Source organism: Balaenoptera musculus, chromosome 19 (assembly GCF_009873245.2).
Source record: "Balaenoptera musculus isolate JJ_BM4_2016_0621 chromosome 19, mBalMus1.pri.v3, whole genome shotgun sequence".
Taxonomy (NCBI): Eukaryota; Metazoa; Chordata; class Mammalia; order Artiodactyla; family Balaenopteridae; genus Balaenoptera; species Balaenoptera musculus.
This window is the reverse complement of record NC_045803.1, coordinates 19,085,947-19,111,584: the sequence shown is the minus strand read 5'-3', so window position 1 is coordinate 19,111,584 and position 25,638 is coordinate 19,085,947. Positions and strand designations below refer to the sequence as shown.

Sequence of the window (25,638 nt, the reverse complement as noted above, 5' to 3'; positions counted from 1 at the left end):
CTTTGCCCTGGCAGGTAGTGGGGACACAAAGAGACCTAGAAAGGGCTGATGAGGTATCCAGTTAATGTGCCAGACGGGATCAGCAATGGTTCAAGCCCCCTGGGCCAGGTAGTACAGACAGGCTCTGAGGACTGAGGCAGGCAGGCACTGGGGCTGGGGAAACTCAGGAGGAAGAGGGACCCCCGAACCCCCTGGCTGACCACACACCCTGTCTGTCCCTGTCAGTCACTGGAGGCAGGCTGTACGCCTGACAGCCCACTGGTTTCCCCTCTGAGCAGCCTGCAGTAATCAGATACAACATCCCCAGGCAGACCAACAGGGACTCCCAAGGACCAAGGTGAACACATCACCAAGAACCATGTGAGCTATAAGAGAAGCACCAAAATCAAATAACAGAGGACAGAGTTGGCTGCTCAACAACTATAAGATTTTTGAATGAGTGTAGTTAAGATTCCAGAGAGATGTTTGTCAATACTTAATAGAAATCACAGAAACAAACAGTTTCATTCACAATACAAATTCAAAGGATGGGCTGAGCAGCGGAGTACATACAATGAAGAATGAACCTGTGGGCTAGACATTAGAGCCCCAGCAATATCCCAGAATACAGCACCAAAAACACCGAGATAGAAAGGGTGAAAACAAAGCCAATCAGACATGGAGGACAGACAAAAGCCTTGATTCCTGATAGGATTTTCAGACTAGCAATGTGAGGCTTAACAGGAAAAAATTACAAAATCCACCTTGAAAGCTAATGAGGCTCCCCAAACTGTAGAGGGGATAGCACCCCAGAAAGTATCTCTAGACCCCTCAGCTCTGTCTCTAGCCCCTGAGCAGAGCCCCCGTTTGCATACATCCCCCTCCCAGTGTCTGCCTATATCCCACAGGTCCACTCCCCTCCCCAGAATCTGAGCACATCCCACGGGGACACATATCCATCATCCAACGTGTGAACGTTTAGACTCTCTCTTTTAAGGCAAAGGTGGAAATTCAACAAACTGCCTACTCTTCCCAATTTTGATAATGGGACAGAAGCAACAGCCTTTACAGGGAAAAAAAAAAGTGATCTTTATTTTATGTGAGATTATTCTGGGTATTCACTAGAACAATCAGCTTTTTAATCACAATGAAATTCAAAAGGCAAATACCTGGAGAGGGTGGAGGTTTTCCACACAATGGTGATTTTTCATCCTAGGGAAGAAAAAACATGAGAGTAATGAATTAAGAGTCTCAGCATCTTCTAAAAGTGGATTGGCACAAGCAGGTAGGTCATCGTATATCAAATATTTAAGTACTTTTTCCCCTTCATTTTGGCTCTTGTAGTTGCTAGTTTGTTTTAGCTTTAGAAACTTTAATATTCACTGTTTCTTTTAAATGAACCGAAACCTTAAGGGTTTTCCCCTCTTGGCAAGTTCTCTGAGCAGCAAGGGAAGTCCTGCTTTCTTCCTGCCTTTTTGTCCACGAGTTCAGTGTCTTTTTTTTTTTTTTAATTGAAGTCTAGGTGATTTACAATATTGTGTTAGCTTCAGGTGTACAGCAAAGTGGTTCAGTTATACATATATATATTTTTCCAATTCTTTTCCATTATAGGTTATTATAAGATACTGAATACAATTTCCTGTGCTATACAGTACATACTAGTTGCTTATCTATTTTATACATAGTAGTGTGTATCTATTAATCTCATACTCCTAATTTATCCCTCCCCCCCATCCCCTTTGGTAACTATATGTTTGTTTTCTATATCTGTGAGTCTATTTCTGTTTTGCAAATAAGTTCATTTGTATTATTTTTTAGATTCCACATATAAATGATATCATATGATATTTGTCTTTGTCTGGCTTACTTCACTCAGTATGATAATCTCTAGGTCCATCCATGTTGCTGCAAATGGCATTTCATTCTTTTTTATGGCTGAATAATATTCCATTGTGTGTGTGTGTGTGTCTGTGTGTGTGTGTGTGTGTATACCACATATTCTTTATCCATTTATCTGTTGATGGGCACTTGGCTATTGTAAATAGTGCTGCATATGAACACAGTATCTTTGCAAATTAGAGTTTTCTCCGGATATATGCCCAGGAGTGGGACTGCTGGATCATATGGCAACTCCATTTTAGTTTTTTGAGGAACCTCTATACTGTTGTCCATAGTGGCTGTACCGATTTACATTCCCACCAACAGTGTAGGAGGGTTGCCTTTTCTCCACAATTTATTATTGGTAGTCAGTCACTGTGTTTACATGCAGGTCCCATGAGTGACAGGCCATCAGTTCACATTCTAAAGCATGTGATATGACTGTAGGTGCTGAGCAGAGATGCACAAAGCAAACTCTAACTGGCCTTTTCTCCTTGGGATATGCAAAAAGACCCCATAAGCTTCAGAGAAGCACATTTTCAAAGCACTGAGAAAAGAATACAACATCCTCCTTTTCAACCCAAAACTTAAAGGAAAGGGAAGTCTTTGAACTTTTGTTCATTTTTCTACTACACATCAGTCTGATATTAAGTTTCTAATTTCTGCTGAAAAAGTAGATAAGGTTATAAATTAACTCTGCTGAGAAGTCTTTAATTTTTAAACTCCTTTGACATCGCAGAATTAAAAACTTAAGTAGAACTATTTCCATATCTGAAAACTGGTTATTGTCTATTCATTCTACAAAGGAAAATGTAATGTAAGTGATTTCTAATCTCTCAATACATTACATTCATTTTAAACTATGCAAAACATGAGTTTCTTCATGTTTTAAAACTTTATTTTAAAAAACATTCAATGGAAAAGAACTCTTTTTTTTTTTTTTTTTGAAAAGAACTCTTAATGGAAGTTTTTTGCCCCACAAATCACAAAAGTTGTTTTGAAATTATGGTAGAAATTCTATTAATTGAGAAAATCAGTTTTTAAAAAACAATCCTTGGGCTTCCCTGGTGGCACAGTGGTTAAGAATCCGCCTGCCAATGCAGGGGACACAGGTTCAAGCCCTGGTCCGGGAAGATCCCACATGCCTCGGAGTAACTAAGCCCATGCGCCACAACTACTGAAGCCCGCACTCTAGAGCCCGCGAACCACAACTACTGAAGCCCGCGTGCCTAGAGCCCGTGCTCGGCAACAAGAGAAGCCACGGCAATGAGATGCCCGCGCACCACAACAAAGAGTAGTCCCTGCTCACCGCAACTAGAGAAAGCCCGCGTGCAGCAACGAAGACCCAATGCAGCCAAAAATAAATAAATAAAATAAATAAATTTTTTTAAAAAACCAATCCTTACCTTTAAATTCAGAATAGAATGTTTACCATCTGATTAAAAAAAGAGAGAGAAAACTTTGTAAAGCAGAGAAAGACACCTGACACCTCAGAAGAGTACAATCTTAGGCACTCACCTTCTGCAGATGGGCTACACCAGGCCCGGGCGGGCAGCCTTCCCAAGGTCACATGAGAAGTGGGTCCAGAGCCAGGCAGGAGCCCAACTCAGAGATGCTCGTCTCTCCCCGCTGCTCGTTCCTGAGCACCTTCAGCGGCTCACATGATTGCAGAACCAAGGCCAAACTCCTCAGCGCGACTCTGAGCCTTCCCCACCTTCCCAGCACTCCCCCTCCCAGAGCTCTCTACCCGCCCCACCGCCACTCCCCCGATGAGCTGAGGCTGATGCCTCCCCGCCTCCCCGCCTCCAGTAGCAGTCCACTCGGTCAGATGCCGGAGCCTCGACCAAAGGATGTCAGGGTCCGAGCTTCTTGGCCGGGTACTGCTAGGGCACAGAGTGGCACCTCAGGCTGACAGAGTTTGAGGCTTTAGCCTTTAGACAATAATTATCAGCTAGCATTTACGGAGGATGCTGTGCTTCACACATACGACTAAATTTAATCCTTATAAATTTAATCCTTATAAGAACCTGATGAGAGGTGCACTCAAACTGAGTAGAAGTGGGGTTAAGGAACTCACCAAGCCCCTCGCCACCTGGAAATGACAGAACCAAAGCACTGAAAACCAGTGTTTCTGATGTGTTGCCTAAGGATCACTCACATCAGACTCTCCAAAGAGCTTGTTAAAAATACAGACCCTCTGGGGCTCCGGCCCAGAGTCACTGACTCAGAATTTGCGGTTGGTGTGGGGCCTTTTCACAAGTGTCCAGGGGCTTTTAATGCCCATCACAAACCAAAAACCACTGGAGGAGCTGAACTCTCTCCCAACCACCACCTGCGTTCCCAGTTCAACACCACCTGTGTTACCAAGTGCGCCAGTTACCACACTGCCCTTCAGCTCCAAACCCACCTTTATTGCTGGCTTGTGTTACTGCAGCAGCGCTACCTTGCCAGGTGGCGCAATAATAAACTTCATCAGTAGAGGGCGCAGAAGAGACACTGGAAGAGGAAGGGGCTTGGGTTCCTCATCCCAGAAGGCTGTCTCCGCCCCTCTCTTTCCCTGCGTTCCTCTTTTTCTCTCCCCTCTCCCCCTTTCTTCCCTCTTTCTAGGTGGCCAGCAGCACTTCCCCATGGGTGGCTTCTCCTGGAATTCCCCTGGAGAGGGCAGCTTTCCAGCGAGTTCTGTTAGCAACACACCTCGGCTAACTTCTCCACCCGCCAGTGGGCCGCAGCTGCACCCTCTCCAATGTCTGCATTGGAGATTCTCCAAATGTTTCTTCTCTTGGGGGCTCTCTGTTAACTAAAGAGGGAGCAGCTGTTCCCTCTATCTGCCATTCCTGCATTCTTTAGGTTTCTCTCTACTCCTTAGTAGGCAATCCTGTTATAGTCAATAATTCTTTCCATTAAACTTTCCTTTTTCAAATCACCATGTACACTCTGTCTCCTGATTGGATTCTGACTGATATATAACACATCAGGCCACAGACAACACAGACATCAGAAAGTGGATGGACATGTATGAACACAGAGATATTCAGGATGTGTTATGATTTTTAAAAAAAGCCAGGTAATAAAATAACATGCATTTTATTCACAGACGCATTCGAAGTTGTTAAAATTGTACTCTACGGGAGTACAATTATGTGTGTTTAACCTCCTATATTTCTGCATTTCAGTTTTTTTTTTTTTTACAGTGAGAAAGTATTAATTCTGTAATTTAAAAAGAGATATACTTTTTACTTGAATTGAACATACACATGGATTTCCCACAGGGATAAAATACGCTGGCCTAATCAACTGGCATTTTCTGGCACAGGTATTAGTAGGTTGGCCTTCTGTTTATCAATCAGTCCCCTTGTGAACTGACTTATATGAGAGTCTTCTTGAGCCTAAGCAACTCTGAGGGTCCTGATAAAGCAGTGACTGGTGCCCACTGTATGCCAGGCTCTCCTTCTCACTTCTCAAACATAAGCCACCTCTTAGGAAACGGAAAACTACCTTTGTTATTTAACGCACTGAATTCTCTCACTGTGCCAAATGAAACGTACAAGGATGCGCTATTACAAAGTTGTATTATAAACATGCCCATGCACTCTTTCATCCAAAACACCTGTAGTGACAGCCTGCCTTGGGCCAGGACCCTGATCCAGGCACTGGAGCTAGCCTGGTGAACAAGATAGACAAGCTCACTCGCTCATCCTGGGGAGACCACTGGGTACCCGCCCCTCACAGCGCTAGATGTGGGGCGCAGAGAGGGAGGAGCGTGTGGAGCTTCAGAGCCTGAGCCCTGACCCTCCACCCCAGGGGGCCTCTCATGGCTGCTGGAACCGACAAAACGGACTCCAGTGTGAGGGCCTCATGCTTTAAAGACGACCTAACACCCAGGCAATCAACTATGTTCACTGTAACCCAGTGAAAACAAAACTCAGGGATATTCCCACTTAAAATCATGGAACCACAGTATGAAGGTGCAATGGCTACATGTTCCCCCAAGTTAGCCAATATTTATTGCCACAAAATGCTTTTTTATATTAAATTAAAAAAATTTTTTTTTACCTTTTTCTTGCGTACGCTCTGGTGGAACAGGTGAGCCTGGAAACCCATCTTGTTCAGAAATATTTTCCTCATCTTCACTGTCTACCCCATGTGACGATGGAACCTTTTTGTTACAAAAGACAAAGGAACAACCAACTATGTGATAAGTGCTTCTGTATCAAATTTCTTCCCAACAAACCCAAACGTCTTATTCCATACCTTCTCCACTGCTCCCTCCTCTCTAAGACATAAAAGGACCACACCTGGCAGGGCTGGATGAAATCTCGGGTCCCTCAGGAGAAGCCCAGTGGCAAAGGCAATGCCGCCCAAATTATGCTTAAGCCATGGAGAACTTCACAGCCACCCCCACCCCACCCCCAATGCTACCTGGGCAGCTCGCCTTCCCCATTCCTGCCAGGGACCAACTCAGGAAAAGGGGCTGCCTCTGGCCTGCTCTGCATAGCACCCAGTACCACCCTGCCTTGGTACTGATGCTGTGTATTCATCTCCGCATGGGACAAGACCTGCCAACGAGCCCTGTGAGAACCCTCATCCAGGCAACTGTTTGGGATCGAGGTCCATTATGTTCGCTGGCTGTGAGTCCACTGTGAATGTTTCCTGATGGAACGGAACTCTCCCCTCTGCTGTCTGAGAGCATCTTCTACGTAGGTATCATGAATGGTGGCAGGGCTGCAGAGCTGCCCCTCACAGACCTGTGGGCCATGACTGGGACCTCCCCTGATGAACAGGAGACCACCCCACTGGCAGGGCTCTGGGAGGTGGGGACAGAGGCTGCCCAAGGGGAAGAGCAGTGAACCATGTCTTGTACAATAAGCTGCGACTGGTGCTCCCTGGCTGGCTTCCCTTCTGCTATCCTGAATAGTATCTTGCGTATGTGATCAGCTTGGCTTAGCTGTGCTGTGCTGCAGGCCGTGGAAGGGTCATCCCCATGGCTGGCAGGGAGGGGGCAGAACTCACTGGCAAGATGCCCAAGAGAAGGGGCATTTCAGAGCCAAAAGCTAAGGCTAGGCCCACCAGGCTCTGGGTACAGGGCTCCAGGGTGACCCAGCTCGGAGCAGCAGAAAGGTCTCCCACTCTACTCATCATTTGAAGGGATTAAAAAGAAATGGCCTCTTAGGTTTTGTCTCCTAGGAACCCATCTGCCTTGTTCACCCTGTCAAAGATACATTACGCTACTCACTTTTATCAAGGAAATACGAAACTGCTAGGGGCTTCCCTGGTGGCGCAGAGGTTAAGAATCCACCTGGCAATGCAGGGGACGTGGGTTTGAGCCCTGGATCAGGAAGATCCCACATGTCGCGGAGCAACTAAGCGTGCACCACAACTACTGAGCCTGCGCTCTAGAGCCTGCGAGCCACAACTACTGAGCCCGCGTGCCACAACTACTGAGCCCGCGTGCCACAACTACTGAAGCCTGTGTGCCTAGAGCCCATGCTATGCAACAAGAGAAGCCACCGCAATGAGAAGCCTGTGAACCGCAATGAAGCGTAGCCCCTGCTCGCTGCAACTAGAGAAAGTCCGTGCGCAGCAACAAAGACGCAACGCAGCCAAAAATAAATAAATAAAATAAATAAACGTAAAAAAAAAGAAAATGCTAAATATACCCTATTATGGAAAATAATGTTTGGCAGCATCTACTAGCACTAAGACTGATCGTACATATGCCCTATGACCATACATATATCACTCATCAGTGTACATGAGCGGTATAGACCCACCAGAAATATACACACAAATGTTCACAGCAGCACTATTCCTAAAAGCCCCAATCTGGAAACAACCAAATATTCATCATCAGTGAAATGAATAACTAATTGGATGTTATAATTGTACAACTGGATATTATACAGCAATAAGAATGAAGCAACAACTGCTACACACAATGACAGAAGACTCTCAAAAACTCCAAAGAGTACGTACTGTATGATTAAAGTCATAGAATCCTCAGAATAGGCAAAACTAACCTACGGTGATTTTCTAAGATCTAGTCTACTCTTGGAGTCAGGGCAGTGGTTAACTCTTGGGGAAGTAGTGAGTCCTCTCGGTCACAGAGGAGGACTTCTGGGGTCCTAGTAGTGTTCTTTTTCTTTTAATCTGGATGGGGGCTACTTTGTAAAAATTCACTGAGCTGTACACTTATGGCTTATATGCCTTTTGTGTATATTTAATACATCGATAAATAAGCCTAAAGAATTTGTGGCAATATTCTAAAAACACTCTAATTTAAAAGTTTTAATTTAAAACATTTTTTAAACTATTACATACTTCTGAGTAGGAAAATCACCTGGTTACTACAACAAAAATTGTTTGGGTCCTGAAGGAAGGGAGGAAGAAGCCGGCCAACTCAGCCACGGTGCTGCCGTCAGGGATGCCAGGAGTGGCCTTTCCCTCATCCGTCTGCAGCCCTGGCCTAAGCTCCTTCATCTTCCTCCTGCTTAGGACGCTAACTCAGATTTTAAAGGGTAAAATGTACATGCTAGAATTTACAGGGTAGTTATCAGAAAAGAAAACAAGCCAGTATAATTTGCAAACTAGTAGAGGGAAAGAAATAGAACTAAAAAAATCATCAATCCAAAAGAATGGAAGAGGAAAAAAGATACAGAGTAATAGGACAAGTAGGAAAACTAAAGATGGCAGATTTAAACTCAAATATATCCATATAATACGTTAAACATAAAAGAACCAAATGGTCCAGTAAAAAGACAAAGGAAAAGTTTGTCAAACTTGGTTAACAAAAACTATATGCTGCATTGAATTGTAAACATTAAATGGATGAATAGTATGTATGTGAATTATATCTCAGTAAACTTAAAAAAAAAAAAAACAACTAGATGCTATTTACAAGACACAGCTAAACATAGGGATACAGAAAGGTTAAAATTAAAGGATGGATTGGGAATTCCCTGGAGATCCAGTGGTTAGGACTTGGTGCTCTCACTGCCGGGGCTGCGTGGCATGGCCAAAAAAAATTAAAGGTTGGAAAAAAATAGACCACGCAAATATCAAACAAAAGAAAGATGGAGGGGGCTTCCCTGGTGGCACAGTGGTTAAGAATCCGCCTGCCAATGCAGGGGACACGGGTTCCAGCCCTGGTCTGGGAAGATCCCACATGCCAAGGAGCAACTAAGCCCATGCGCCACAACTACTGAACCTGCGCTCTAGAGACTGTGAGACACAACTACTGAAGCCCATGCGCCTAGAGACTGTGCTCTGCAACAAGAGAAGCCACCACAGCAAGAAGCCCGCACACCGCAACAAAGAGTAGCGCCCCCTCCCTGCAACTAGAGAAAGCCCACGCGCAGCAACGAAGACCTAACGCAGCCAAAAATAAATTTAAAAATTAATTAAAAAAAAGAAAGAAAGATGGAGAATGTCAGATGAAAAAGACATTATGGCAAAAAACCTCTTTAGAATAGAGAGGGTCACTTCATAGTGACAAACTGTTCAATTTACCAGGAAGATATAATTTTAAATTTGTACACACCAAAAAATGTAGTCAGATGCAAAATAATACACGTTCTATGATTCCATGAATATAAAGCTCAAAAATATGCAAAGCTAATCTGTGACATCTTCTCTTACTTGGAGGTGAAAGCAAGATATTGGAACACCTGGCAACATGGCAAAGAAGCTGCAGCGTCTAGGTTCCTGTGACTGTGGGGCGAGCCAACTGTAAGAGCCGGCGGTGATTAACCCTGAGGACGCACAGGGTGCAGCCCCAAACGGCACTGGCACCTTCCCAGATGCCCCACCTCAGATCGATGATGCCAACCTAAGAACCCCAGCCCAAAGGGACAGACACTAGTGGTGCAGCAACGGAAGGGTTCACTTAGCTCCACCTCAGGGTAAAGTCCAGGCGAGAGTGTGGTCAGATTGTGCAGTGGACCAAGGACTGACTCTGGGAGGGGCAGTTTTGATTTGTGGGGTAGAGGGACCGCGCGGGCCTGCACTGGGACCTTTGTAAGCCCGACAGCATGCTGGACCTCCCCTGGTTTGGCACGTTATGGTAAGTGAAATAAGCATTTGTGAATCCACGCCTCCTCACCGCTGCATGGAGGAGACCCCACCGCTGGAGGATGGCAGGGCTCACTCACTCTTGGTGGCTTCTGCAAACTGGCTGGAGTGACAGCTTGGTGCCTGACTTGAGATCCTGGCCTTCTACTGCCACCAACGCGGGTCCAGCTCACGCAGAGGTGCTTGCATTGGTAGAGCAGAGTCAACGGTCTACACGTGCATACACTAACCGTGGACATTCCTATCCGCACAGGGATGTGTGTGTGTAAATGTGGACAGGGAGACTGCAGGCACCGCAGCCCACCCGGCAGTCAGTGCCCCGCTTCTACCTTGCTGAGAGAACCCTGATTTTGTTCAGTGCAAGTGGGCTCAGCCCATAGTAATAGTAACCCTCTTCCCCTTAGCCAGTAATTGGCCAAGGGATGGACATGTGACCAATGAGCCTCCTGCTGGGAGGCTCCCAGGAAAAAATGTTCCCTGTAATCAACACAGTGCAGCCTGAAGGACCTTGCCCTGCTTCCTCCTTTCTGCAGAAAGAACTGGCTGCATTTGGTGACCTCAGAGAGCAAGCCAAGAGAATCTCAGGTGCCAGTCTTTGACAGGCAGCTGAAACAATTTGGAATCTCCTACCTTTTGATTTTGTTATGTGAGAGAGTTAAAGGTCTATTATTTAAACCTTTTGTTTGCCTATTTGATTATTTGTAGCCAAGAAAATGATATAGACATCAAAGTGACTGCAGAGGCTTGTCCTGGAGAGAAGAGGAGGGATGAAATGGCAGGGTTTCAGGGCAGTGTTTGCTTTACATGCAGTATCAAACGTTTTTATAAGACATGGGGATTCATGTATACTTGTGTAACAGAAAGAAAATTTTAAAGAAATTAAAAATTAAAAACTGTGGAGAGAGAAGGGGGACATTCCTAATCCTCAACCACAGCAGCAAAAGATTCCCTACTACTCCTTGGCCTCCAGAAGTTTCTAGAGATAACTGGTTTACCCCTGCATGAATGATTCCTCTCTGGATCCAAGGACATGGCGGACATTCAAATATCTGTTTGTTGGCAGTTGGCTGGATGAATAAATGAACAAATGAATGAATATATGATATTTTATGACAAGATGCTCTGCAAATCCACAAACACAACAAGAGCAAGAAGGTGTGACAGAGGAGCTTCAGTAACATCCTATCAGTGACTTCTTGAAAATGGTAGCAGGCAATTAGACTACACTCTCCTCCCTTAAAACCTGTTGGAATCAATTGAAAGAATGAAAAGAAAAAAAGCAAGCAAGCTTAGTCAATGGCCAGAAAACAGCTACCAAACCTATGAAATGTGGAAGAGAGGGAGAATGCCAGAAGCCGCCAAACTTCCTCAGACGTCAGGTATGCAGGTGCTCCGACAGTCACAAACTGTCACGGTTGCAAAGGTCCACAGTGATTCTCTGACGGGTGCACTGAGAGCAAGGATGTGATGGTCCCAGGAGACGTACAGTAACTCCCACAGGGCAGAAGGGAGGGCAGGCGAAGCTAAAGGGAGACACTTGGGAGAGCCCACCTTTGCCATCCAGAATCCAGCTCTATACTCTCAAAGAAGTTAAAGACAGCACAGTCTGACATGAGGAACCCAAAGAAGAGATCCAGGAGATCAGGTAAAGTGATAAGGCAACAGAAAGATGTGTGAAGTAAATCAGCAGAACTCACAAAAACAAAAGGCAAAATAAAACCAATACAGAGGTAAAAGCTATATGAGAAGCCATAAAACATAGTGACAAAGTGCTGAGAGAGATGAGGATAGACAGAGTAAATCACACAAAGTGAATGAAGCTGCAAAGAAAATGGAGGGACAAGGGATTACAGAAAATATAATAGACATGGAAGACAAAGGATATCCAACAAACGCATAACTAGTGTTCCCAATGGAGAATACAATGAACGGATGATGAAATCAGTCAAAGATAAAATAAAAGAGGGGAGGAAATATTCCCTGAAAATAAAAAAGGGAGATGAAAATCTATGTCTGCAGAATTAAATTATATGCACTAAGTTTCAGGAAAAAAAGACAGAAAATAATAAACACCACGATTAATCCTGGTGATATTACCGAACTTCAAAAGATAAAGAATGAACCTACAAAGGTTAACAGGCAGAAAAATCAAGTGACCTCAAAGGGGAGAAGAAACGCCTTAACTCGTTCTTTGCTGTCACTCTCAGCAGTCCTCTCAGAAAAGGTTATGTGGTCTCATGCCACCGTGTACCCTTCCTTTAATTAATTATTAATTGTGTGACTGTGGAGTCTGTCTTATACTGATTCTCCAGCACCTAGCACAATACCTAGTACTCAATCAGATGCTCAACAAGTAAGTGTTGAATTATTTACCTGCCCAAAGACAGTTTCCTCCCTAACACAGTCCTTTATAGGATGAAGAAGCTGAGGCACAGAGACATTATCAGACTTCCCAAGTCACACAACTGGGAAGTAGAGAAGCTGGGACTTGGACTCAGGTCTCTGTCCGTGGCGTTGCTCTTTCCACTGGGCCCTAGTGTTTTGGGAACTGACCACACATTCACCCACCCCACTTCCCTTGCAGCCTTACTTTTGGGTGGCACCAACAAGACAACTGCTGAAAACAAGACTTGCTTTCCATTTGTTAGGCCATTTCTGAGTGGGTGCACACCTCACATGAAGATGTTTGCCCAAACTACCCTGAAACACAGAGAGAGGCATGAGGTAGAGACTTATATCCAAATTGCCTGATGTGGGTTGGTCTGTTTCCTTATCTTACTAGTTTCGATAAAAAAGAATAAAATTGTAAATTATTTACCTGAGATTATAGAATGTCTATAGTAAAAATAAGGAGGGCAATTTTACTTTTTTTTTTTAAATTAAAACATACCCCATTGGCAGTATCTCCTTCAGAGCTAGTGCCATCTAGTGATTAAACAGCAGTTTTACATGCTCCACACGTCTATTCTTTTCAAAGATATGTATTTTAATCATATAATAAATTTAAGACTACTGGCTCAGTTTCAAAAAAAAGCTCTATGTCTAAGAAATATTCTTGATAGGCACAAGGATTGTAAACACCAATTTAAATTCTAAACAGGGAAAACTGGTTGCCCTGATCTGAATCCTGCCTCTGCCACTGGGTGGTTGGTTGGATGATCTTGGGCAAGTTATTTATCCTGTTTCTTCACACACTTACCGCCAGGGGTGTGAAGTAAATGAAATGGCACGTGTGAGCTGCCTAGCAAATATCAAATGCTCAGAAAAGGTCAATGTGTCTTCCTCCCCCTATTGTACTAATTGTAAGGCTGTGGGAAACTGAAATCCCTTTCCAGCTTAAGGGCCCCTTCATTCATGCCATCTGCAACCAGCCAGGACAATGTCCAGGTTATGATGAGACCTTTCAACTGCAATCAATTACTAATACTCCACCTCTGGCTCCTGGGCTGTATAGGGAAAGGCTTTCCTGTTGGCTGGGATGTACAGAAAGGTGGAGACCGACACGCACATACTGCTGCTGGGAAGGCAAATGGGAACCATTGCTTTGGAGAACAATTCGGCAACATCTAGTGTGAAGAAGCACACATAGGTACACGTACCAAACGTGCAAAGGAATAACCTAAAGGTTCATCAGTAGGTGAGAAGATAAATAAATTAACATGTATCCATCTCAAAACTTCAATGCTGAGTGAAAAAGCCAAGAGGTGGAAAGATTGATTCAGTACGGTGACCTTTGTACAATTAAAAACATATATATAGTAATACATTTGTTTATTGACACTTATTTGCAGTAAAAGAGTAAAAACAGACTTCTAGAACACATCCCAAATCCAGGAGAAGATGGCTATCCAGGGATGGAGCAGATGGGAGACAAAGATTTCAACCTTAATTGTAATTTTCTTTCTTTTATTAGAAAATCTGAAGCAAAAAAAAAAAAAAAAAAAAACGAAAAACAAAAGATAAGATGTCAATACTCGTTCATTCTGGAGCGTGAGAACACTAACGTGCTATGTTATTTTCTGCTTCTCAGTTTCGGGGGGCTGGGTTATAGAAAATGCATGTGTTCAGCTCCAATAGACAGTGCCAAACAGCTCCCCACAGCGGCGGGGTCAACTCCCACTCCCGCAGCATCAGAGAGCTCCTCCACATCCTCACCAACCCTCGCCAGTATTTGTTGCCTTGCTCTACTTTTCAAATTTTTAAATAAAAAACATTTCCGAGACTTCCCTGGCGGTCCAGTGGTTAACACTCCGCACTTCCAACACAGGGCGCGCGGGTTAAATCCCTGGTCGGGGAAGTAAGATCCCATATGCTGCACGGTGCAGCCAAAAAAAAAAAAAAAAGAAAAAAAAAATTTCCATACTGCACGTGGGTCCTAGAGCCACCATGACACACTTGCCTAAAAAATAAACTATCTGTTCTGTTAATGACAAAGGAGGTTGTACAGGTCACTATAATCTCTCTCCTCTGAGGGAAATGTGGTAGCAAGCTTTACTTCCAAAAGAGTTGAGTGATACAGCTCTATCTGTAACCTGGGTCCAACATACTAGCCCGGAAGTGTGCAGACTGAGGGGCAGTGGGAGCTCACATAGGCCTTTTAGAGCCCCTTTTGGAGCTCACATAGGCCTTTTAGAGCCCCGCAGACCTCCTTGGGTTCTTCGCAGCCGTCTGCCTGTCCAGTGCTCCTTGCTGTAGAGAAACCTAACTCTGCATGTTAAAGTCTGTATATGCTAGAAAGTGATGGTTAGTTTCTGAAATACTCACATAAGGATTCCTCAAAATAAGTTCCCGAATGCCATTTAAAATGTGATTCAGTATAGTGGAGGATAGTCAATATATTCAATATGTATATATTATAGTTGGATGCTACAAGTCTATAAGTATACTCACTACAAATAACACATTATAGTGATGGTGAAAAAGAAAAAAGTGAGAAAGGAAAAAGAAATTATGGTGCTGTCTCTTGCCATTAAAGAAATGGCGCTATCCAGTTTCCAAAACCCTGGGAGCAGAGTGTTTAAACCAGGGCACGCGGGCAATGGTGGAGAAATGGGCTCCTTCAGCCTCTCTGGACCTTGGCTCCCCCATGTGTGATGGGGCCGTAAACGGAACCTACATCACCAAGACAGCAGGAAATCAATGCGTGTGAGAGTTTGATTTACAGACTCACACAGGGTAAGCACTCAAAGAACATCTGCTGCTAAGGAGAGGCGAGTGATAATACTCCTCTCGTCAGGCATGAATTTGAAGAAACGTTGCAACATACACATCGATACAGAGAAGTGACAGGAAAATTAGCTTTGGGGGGGTCAAAGGAAAGAGCAGGATGACCAGTATTGGATGGAAACCTACGTTAAGAATGTGAAGATGTTTATCTCTGTTTTTGAAGGACTTGTCTTGAAAGATAAAGGAAAGAGTTTTGAATTTTAGCCTAACAAGACAGAAAATGAGACTGGACATGTTAAAAAGAAATAAGCCCCCAAACAAAAGCCATCAACTGCCGAAGAGAGAAAAGGAAAATCCTTACTAATGCACTTGACACAACTGACTCTGAGTTAATGTCAAGGTGCAGAAGGAACGCTGGAACGATACAAGTACCTGATTTCTGTGTGGCACGGCATAAATGGCGTCGCTGAGGCTTCCCTCTTCTTTGCGAGCACTTGTGTCCCCCGACTCCCTGTGGCTGCATGACAGGTGCGTGTCAGTGTCCTCTTCCTCCTCGTAGCCCAGCATTTCAAAGGATGGCAAAGAAGATCTTCTTCCCGTCTCATTCTGCCTATGTGGTCTGTATTAGAACATTCAAGAGCAAAATAAACAAACAAGCCACTTAACGCTTCACATAGGTTCATATACGTGTATTAAATACACTGCCTCAAGTCCCACTGTAAAGTATTACAACCACATTACAAAATATACAGAAACTAAAGGGTGGTATCATCCACAATTCCATCTCTTTGTACACTGTTAGCATTTCTTTCTAGCTTTTCACCTAGGTTTTTATAGTTATTATCACTGCATACATATACAATTTGCCTCCTCGTTAACAAGTTTTTAAAGTCAAGAGGTTAGGTTCATACACCAGTTTTATCACCCATTCCCCTTACTTAGGTTTTTTCCCCCAATTTTCACCATCATAAATAACCCTGTAATGAATGTCAATGTGCAGCAAATCTCTTCTATATTGAGTATTAGTCCCATAAAACAAACAACCATATGGAGAACTGCTGAGTCAAACAGTATAAACACACACACACACGGAAAGTACACCACCAGCAGTAGGAACATTTCGTGGGTCCACACGCGTCCGCGCAAAATCATTTCCCCAACCTGCAACTATGTTGGTAATAATTTTCTAAAACTGCCAAAATAATTGAAATCTCACTGGAAAAATGTGCATTTCTTCCTGAGACGGAATATTTTTCCATGTATTTGGATGTGAGCCCTGGTTCCTCTACTGCGAACTGTCTGCTCATGGCCCTTGCCCATTTATCTACTCTGCTTCTAGTACGTCCATTCCAATTTGAAATTAACTTTTCCATCTACTAAAATTAAAACCCTGACTTTGTATTTACTATAAATATTTTTCCTATTCTATTGATCTTATTTTGACTATAAATTTTTTTAACATACAGATGATTAAAAAAAAATTTTTTTTTTAACCTTCCAAATTCTTAGCTTGGAAGTACACAGCAGGCATCTCTCTCTGGGAGGCTTGATAAGATTGGATATAGGATTTCATGATCTTATTTCTATGTATATAAAAATTAGTCCTTTCATTCAATAAGAATTTGTTTTGGTGTATGAATTAGGAAAGGCTCAAAGCTGATTTTTTTCTAATACTGCTAATGAATATACTGTTGAATTCTTTCCTTTCCCTTTATCTGTGGGGCTGCCTTTATTAAAGATTCAATATGCCTGCAAACACTAGGCTCACCTCAGGGTGTTCACGTGCACCTCTCTATCATTGAACCAGCACTCCTCTACTTTAACTACTTCAACTAAATGTTTTAAAATATGATGGGGCTGGGGCTTCCCTGGTGGCGCAGTGGTTAAGAATCTGCCTGCCAATGCAGGGGACACGGGTTTGAACCCTGGTCCAGGAAGATCCCACATGCTGCAGAGCAACTGAGCTCGTGTGCCACAACTACTGAAGCCCGTGCACCTAGAGCCCATGCTCCGCAACAAGAGAAGCCACTGCAGTGCAAAGCCCGTGCACCGCGACGAAGAGTAGCCCCTGCTCGCCACAACTAGAGAAAGCCCGCGTGCAGCAACGAAGACCCAACGCAGCCAAAGATAAATAAATAAAATAAGTACATTTATTAAAAAATATATATATATGATGGGGCTAATACAGCCCTCCCCCTGAATCACTATTCTTCCTTTCCAGATTTCCTCTTATGGTCTTATCTGCTTATTCTTTCCAATGGATTTCAGAATCACTTCCTCATCTTCAGTTCTTATTCAGCCAAAGTATAAATTCTTACCGGGAGAAAAACAGGCTATATTCAAACATCTCAAAAATGGAGTCAAGATTAAAATTCAAAAACCAAAAATATAAACACATCCTAGAAGGAAATATGTGAGCATTTGTATAATGCTGTAATAGGAAAAATCTTCCTAGATTTGACAATAATGTCAGAAACTACAAAGACTGATAGCTCTTACTACAGAAAAAATAAAGAATATTTTGGTATGTTAAAAAAAAAAAACCTCAAAAACCAAAATTGAATAAACATGGCAGACACAAGGCACATCTAGTGATGCATCCCCCACCTCCACCCCACAAGCCCTTAAAGTCCTCAGGGTCTTCCCACTGCTCCTGGGGGAGATACCAAACCTCAGAACAGGATACCAAAGGCACCCCCAGCCTGCCCACTCCTCCGGCACCATCTCGAATGACTCCCCACCTCACTTGACTCCTCCCAGCCACAAATGTCTTCCTTCAGTTGCTCACATGTGTCATGCTCCCTCTTCTCTCATCCCAGCCCCACACTGACCACCTCCCAACCCATTCCCAGTTGGTTCCTGTATAGCCCGCAGCTCTCCCCCAGTGCCCTCTCCCTCAGGAGGAAACCTTCCTGACTCCTGGCCCTATGTCAGCTCTAATCCAGCTCAAGCAGTAGAGAAAGTGATGTTAAAGAAGAAAGGTTACAGTAGGCGTCAACAAAGGTAAATTCAGTGTGACCGTTCAGAGAGGAGATACACGAGAAGTGGGGACTGACAACTCTCACCACCTAGGTTGTGGCTAAAAGCAGCACTGAATTCACCAGCTCAGTGTTGCCATGAAAGCAACTGGTGTCTTCACAAGCTATAATTTAACAAGATCCACTCTAGAGAAAATTCGGATACAATTCAAGACCGATTAATGTCCCAAGACAGTATTCCTTTGACGCTGGTGATGAAAACCTGAGTACTAAGCTCTAGTCCTATAGCCACATGCACCCACATGCACACACACACGCTCAGAGCTGCCCTGCCTCTGCCCCGAGAGGAAGCTGAACCCGTGACATGGTCCTTACTGATGCCTCAGCTCCGAGATGGTGGCATAGGGCTCGATGAAACTGTCCTTTTCAATGTAGGTCATGTCACTCTCAGAGTGGGATCTCCGGCGAGGCTGAGGAATGGCAACAGTCCGGCCAGTCAATGTTGTTGCTAGAATGGCTGCAGCCAGAGCAGATCTACGGACAAAAACATCCCAGTGAGCCAGTGAGACACGAACCCTCAAGCTGAAGGTTGAACAACAGGATACATGAATTAATCAAGGTTTACATTCAGTTCTACAGTGTTCAGTGTGTATCTACTGGCTACGTGCCTGTAGTCTGTTATGTGCCATCACACAATCTCACTTCATTCCCACAGCAACTGTATGAATGGATATTACTGTCATCTCCATTTTTCAAAGACATTAAATGACTTGTCTAAGCTTTCCTAGCTAATGGGAGATGAAGCCAGGTCTGTAATCCAGGCAGTCTATATTCAAGTAGTGTTCCTATAAAAATGAAAGATCAGAATGGGGAAAGAAAAGGAGAAATAAAAAGATATAAAAGAAATGAAAAGGAATTTGAAAATTTTGCAAATTATTCAAAACTATAATAAAGGAAAGACAGAGTCATGGGTTTACCCTCCCACTTGAAAAAGCAAAATAAACAATTAATTGTCCCAGCTTACTGCTTGAGAGAATTTCCGGGTCACAGCACAGGGAGGAGGAAATGAGGTGGAGCCAGGCCGAGTTGTGGAAATGGAGTGGAGAGTCAGGGAACACCAAGGCAGATAGAATTTGCAGGACAGAGTACCAGAAAGGAAAGAGCTGAACAGAGAGAACTCCAGAAACCTGCAGAAGGCCCCCTGAGTGCTCAGCAAAATGCTCCTCAGTGCAAGAGTGGGAGGACACTACAGAAGGCTGGGGGAGAGCCATCCACGAGGGTTAGAGGAACAGTGCCAGGTGCTTACACAGGGCTGGGGATAGTGACTGCTCCCACCAGACAGATGGGAAAACATTATAATTCACGGGACACTGGGTACAGCACTCTAAAGGTGGCGGAGAATAAGTAGCCCTAGACTGAACACTGCTCCAGACCCTGCCTAACAAATCATAAAAGCAAGACCCGAAAGATCAAACTGGTTCCAAGTAATTTAACTGCATCCCAGAACAAAATTCAAGAAGACTTATAGGAATACAAAAATATCCAGCACTCAACAAGGTAAAACTCACAAAAGTGTCTATCTAGTATGCAAACATACATAAACTAGGCATGCAAAGAGAGAGAAAAACATGACCCACAATGAAGAGAATAATCAATCAAAACCCATTCAGAGCTGACACGTTAGAAGTAACAGAGAGGGACATTAAGACAGTTATTATAATTATGTTCCATATGTTCCAAAAGGTAAGTAGAGACATGGAATATTATTAAAAAGACTTGAACTTCAGGAGATGGAAATTACACTGGATGGGATTAACAGTAGGTTACACATTGCAGAAGAAAAGATTAGTGAAATTAAAGGTAAAACAATAGAAAATAACCAAAATGAAATACAGAGAGGAAAAAATAACTTAAAGAGCATAGTAAGATATGAGATAAAAAATGCTATTGTTTTATGTTTTAAGCCACTAAGTTTTGGGAACTCCCTGGCAGTCCAGTGGTTAGGACTCCGTGCTTTCACTGCTGAGGGCCCAGGTTCAATCCCTGGTCGGGGAACTAAGATCCCGCAAGCCATGCGGCATGGCAAAGAAAAAAAAAAAGCCACTAAGTTTTGGTGTAATTACTTACATGGCAATAGATAACGTTCATCAAATGGTGCTGGAACAACTGGATACCCACGTGCAAAAAAGTGAACTTGAATCTACACCTCCCACACCATACACAAAAATTAACTCAAAATGCATCATAGACCTAAATGTAAAGGCTAAAACTATAAAATTTCTAGAAGAAAATATAGGAGAAAATGCTTTATGACCTTGGGTTAGGCAAATATTTCTTAGATATGATACTGAAATCATGATCTGTAAAAGAAAAAGTTGACAAGTTGAACTTCATAAACATTAAGAATTTCTGCTCTCTGAAAGGCTGTTAAGAAAATGAAAAGATAAGCCATAGATGGGGAGAAAATATTTGCAAATCACATATTTGTATGTGATTTGTATGTGATACAAGAACTTGTATCCAGAATATATATCCAGAATAGTGTATATATACAGTAATAGGAACAAAACCCAATTTTTTAAAGTGGGCAAAAGATTTAAACAGATACTTTACCAAAGAAGATATACAATGGCAAATAAGCACGTGAAAAGATGTTCAACACCATTAGTTACTAGAGAAACGCAAAATAAAACCATAAAGATACCACTACACACCTATTAGAATGTCCAAAATTTAAAAGACTGGCTAAGACAATCCCTTCAACCTGGGCCTGGCAGAATGGCTCTCACAAAGAAGGGTGGAGAGAAGAAGGGGCCAGTCTGCCATCAATGAGGTGGTGACCAGAGAATAACCCACCAACATTCACAAGCACATCCATGGAGCAAGCTTCAAGAAAGGTGCCCCTTGGACACCTGAAGAGATTCAGAAATTTGCCAGGAAGTTGATGGGAACCACAGATGTGCACATGGACTCCAGGCTCAACAAAACTGTCTGGGCCAAAGGAATAAGGAACATCCCATTCTTTATCAGTATGGTTGTCCAGAAAGTGTAATGAAGATGAAGATTCACCAAACAAGCTCTACAGAGCATTGTTATCTATGCACCTGTCACCACCTTCAAGAACCTATAGACAGGGACTTCCCTGGTGACGCAGTGGTTAAGAATCTGCCTGCCAAGGCAGGGGACACGGGTTTGAGCCCTGGTCTGGGAAGATCCCACATGCCGCGGAGCAACTAAGCCCGTGTGCCACAACTACTGAGCCTGCGCTCTAGAGCCTGCGAGCCACAACTACTGAGCCCGTACGCCACAACTACTGAAGTCCGTGCACCTAGAACCCGTGCTCCACAACAAGAGAAGCCACTGCAATGAGAAGCCCGCGCACTGCAATGAAGAGTAGCCCCCGCTTGCCGCAACTAGAGAAAGCCCGCAAGCAGCAACAAAGACCCAACAAAGCCAAAAATAAATAAATAAATAAATAAATAAAAACAAAAAAACCTATAGACAGTCAATGTGAATGAGAGCTAATGGCTAATTGTCAAACAGTTATAAAGCCACAGACACAGACACACACACACAACTGATCAAACCAAGCATTGGTGAGCACGTGGAGAAAATGGAACTCATACCCTGATGGTGGGAACATATATGGAATAACAACTTTGGAAATAGTTTGGCAGTTTCTTAATAGGTTAAATATATCCCTAGTATATGACCCACCTATTCCACTCCTAAATATTTACCCGAGAGAAATGAAACCACAGGTCCAAAGATTTGTGCACAAATATTCATAGCAGCTTTATTTCTAGTAGCCAAGAAACTAGAAACCACCCAAATATCCATCAACAGGTGAATGGACAAACAGTGGCATATTCATATAATGGAATACCACTCAGCAATTAAAAGGATGGATTACTGATTTTCACAACAATATGGATGAATCTCAAAATAATTATGCTGAGTGAAAGAACCCAGCGTAAGTATTTTGTGTAATTGCGTTTACATAAACGTCTAGAAAACGGAGGCTAATCTTATAGTGACAGAAAGCAGATCGATGGCTGCCTGGGATGGGGATGCGGGTGGGCTGGGCCGAGGTATGGGGAGTGAGAGGGGGACGGAGGGAGGAATTACAAAGGGGCACGAGGAAACTTGAGGGGATGATAGATACATGTATTATCTTGATTATGGGGATGGTCTCACAGGTATAAACATATGTCATAACATCAAATTATTCATTTAAATATGTGCAGTTTATTGTACATCCATTATATAATAAAACTGCTTTAGAAAAGATAAAAGACTATCTGAAGCAAAAATAAGAACACCATATTGTGGGGTTTATAACATATAGAATTAAAACGTATGACGACAGTAGCAAAGGATGGGAAGGAGGAAACAGAAGTGATTGCTGGAAGATTCTTACACTATTACACTAGACGCGAAGTGGAATAATGTCAGAGGTTAATTTGAATGTTAGTTTTTAGAGTAAAATAACCTAGAAATGGGTCAAATTTGCCAAAACCATGTTGATTATTTGGGGCTAATAAAGATTATAATCCAGAAATATATTTTTGGAAAACACAGGAGACTACAAAGATTTTCTAACGAGTCTACGGCATGCTTGCCGCGAAACGATGTGGCCTTTTGTTTGTTTTTCTGCTTTATAATGGAATGTGAAGCTAACGCTCTCACTACTGCTGCTCCATAAACATTTCAGTTCTAATGACACAACTTAAAGGTTGTTCACACAAACACTGAAGAGCCAGACAGACCTACAAGTCCATCGCAGCGATGCCACCACCCACCAGCCGTGAGACTCTGGGCCAATGACTAACACTTGAGCTCAAAACAGAGATGCCAACAGGACCTCTCTCACAGGATCGGTGAGAGGATGAAATGAAACAGTGCTTCTTAAGCACTGACTAGAGTCCTTGGCACAGAGGAAACACTAATAAATGGCTATTCTTGTTATCAAGATTGTACCGAAGGAAAAAACAAACACTAAAAATATTTCAAAGTGTTTATTATCGGGAGGCATACAATATTCCAGTTTCAAAGAACACTAAAAGAAGGTACCACCCTTGAGTGAAATTATTTCTCATTGTTAACAGTTAAGCCATGTATCCATGTATTTTATGGATTAAAAAGAAAGTCTAAAATTCTCCTGCGCCTAAAATTTTGGAGGACATAGGCAGGGGTCTTAGGTATAAAAGAAGTCAGCTCTCTGGTGTGTTAGGAGCACTGAAGGATAGGGGAATCTCGGGCCCTGGCAAGCGAGCTCACTTCTCCTTCCTTCCTGCAAAGCAGTTCTTCTGAAAGGCAGACTTGCGTTTAAAAAGAAAATTATGTGCACATTTCAAATTCCTTTTAACATACTATCAATCTAAATATTTGCACTTCAATGTTTTATATTTTGAAAAATTGTATTCAATTATGACATGTGAGAACTCCACAGACCTGAAAGGCACAGACCATTATCCCAGGGAGAAACCATATTAAGTGCTTCGTTATGGAACCGTGATACGTATTTCAAAGGACATGATTCTAATCACCCTCCTTGTGATTTTCTTACCCATCTGAACAATCCCGGGACCCAGCACTTGGTGGCTGAGCTCAGGGTGACCTCAGTGCCTGCTCACCTGAGACTCACCTTGGTCTCTCTGGAGAGGGGTTGGGGCTGCGTGGAGGAGGTGTGCGGGGCACAGCTGGCTTCGGTGCGATGCTGGCTGCAGGGAGAAGGCCATGGATGATGCGTTTCTGCACAAATGAAACCCAGCAGAGGTCAATGGGATCATCTCTGGGGACTGCGACCACACCTCCCTGGGCCTGGGAGGGAACACCTGCACTGGTCACCCAGGGATCTAGTCACACCAGGAGGCCCACTCCTCCCCCTGCCATCCTCAAGCCCCATCTGGCCAGGCACACGTGCCCATGCAGGGAGCACCGTATAGCTGCCCTCGGTGGGGACCCTCTGGTCCTTCCTTCCTCAGAACAGCTTCCCTGACCACCCCGCAGAGCCACTCTCCAGCACCCCCAACTGGTCTCACAGCACTGCCCCTGATGACCCTACTTACTCACTTGCCGCCCCCCCCGGCCGGATGGAAGCTTCCTAAGAGAATGCAACCTTCTTGTGTTTATCAACCCTGGAACTCTGGCACTTAGCACATTGTCTAACACCTGGTAGGGGCTTAATAAGGATTTTAGGTAGCTTATCTCAAAGATGCAGGGTAACAAAAACTAGTTCTTACACACAATGAAAGTCGGAGAACCCTGCTTTAGGCAACTGGGAGGCCCTGAGAAGTTTCTGAGTGTAGCCCAATCTTCATTTTCTGTGCACCAGCCATTCATTTGTATCTACTAGAGGCAAAACGCCATGACAGTGTTTCATGACAATGAGGAAACCTTGTCCTCATCTTTAAGGAGGGACAGTACAGAGGAGAAACACCCAGATATTTATAATACAACACAGAATCATGGAAAGCGCCACGGGAGAGGTAAAGACAAAGTGCTGAGGTGACCCAGGGAGGGAAGGGCTCCTTCAGATCTAGGGGCCAGCAAGGGGACCGCTGATGTCCTGTTGGAGAAAATCTCAGAGCATTTAGACTGGGTCTTCAAAGATGGCCACCGCTCTCACATTTGGGAAATGCGACAGAAAGGCATTCCAGGAGGAGGGAGCAACAGGAACAAAGGAATGAAGCAAGACGTTAGTGGCAGTGTTCTAGAAATAAGCACTCCAGTTCGCTGGAATACAGAGGCATCTGAGTTGGAGAGGCTAGAAAAATGAGCTGGAGTCAGAGTGGGGACTGTTTCCATTTAAGAGTTTTGATACCAGACTAAGGAGATCTTGTGACCTAGTGAGAAGCACCCACTGAAAGTGGCCCCGGGGAAGACTAATCAGGCTGGGGTGGGCAAAAGGTACCGGGGCGGAAAGGAAGGTGCAACCAAGGGGAAGAGCCAGGGGTCTGAGCATCCTTCAGGAGTGAGGGATGAGCAGACCTTCCAAATGTCTTCTGCAGCCCTCCCACCCCCACCCCAGTCCCACGTGCATGGCCAACCCCAAGGGCAGGTATTCCAGAGCAGCCACTGCTGTATCCCACCATTCTCCAGGATATACACTTGTCTGCCGCCTCCCCCATCCCCCACTGCCTGGCAGATGCTCAAGGACAAGCAAGGCTTTTCTTCACCTTTGAATCCCCAGGGGCTGGCATCCAGAAGGTCCTTCAAAAAGGCCTCGTGAGTTTTGTTTATTTATTTATTTATTTATTTATTTATTTATTTATTTGATGGAGTGAATCTCCCATAGTATGCTGAACATTTCTCCCCTGTACCACGATAATCATTTCCTAACTATGGTTCTCCTGCCTCTAGTCTCTAATAAAACACAGGATGATCCTATCTCAACCCAGCATGAAAACTCTCGGGTTGACAGAGAAATGTCCTCTCCTGGCACAGAAGGCTGCTAAGGCTGCTATCAGTTGGTTCCTATCAATGGCCCCAGATTCTTTTCTGGAGGGCCCTCCTCATCCCTACACATGCTGTAGCGCTCAGAATTGCCTTCCTGTTCCCACATAGC

At 43.8% G+C, this 25,638-nt stretch overlaps 1 protein-coding gene across 3 annotated transcripts in view; it reads right to left on the bottom strand.

Annotated features, from left to right (window-relative positions):
- CEP89 (centrosomal protein 89) overlaps nucleotides 1–25,638 on the bottom strand; it is a 77,105-nt gene that overhangs the window by 49,943 nt on the left and 1,524 nt on the right. For all 3 annotated transcript variants that reach the window (XM_036834431.1, XM_036834430.1, XM_036834432.1), the window contains exons 2-7: nucleotides 23,716–23,822; nucleotides 18,444–18,602; nucleotides 15,523–15,709; nucleotides 5,911–6,013; nucleotides 3,264–3,292; nucleotides 1,149–1,191 (exon numbers count right to left, since the gene is read on the bottom strand). In XM_036834431.1, the coding sequence (XP_036690326.1) occupies nucleotides 1,149–1,191; nucleotides 3,264–3,292; nucleotides 5,911–6,013; nucleotides 15,523–15,709; nucleotides 18,444–18,602; nucleotides 23,716–23,822 (628 nt within the window). The remainder of the gene's footprint in view (nucleotides 1–1,148; nucleotides 1,192–3,263; nucleotides 3,293–5,910; nucleotides 6,014–15,522; nucleotides 15,710–18,443; nucleotides 18,603–23,715; nucleotides 23,823–25,638) is intronic.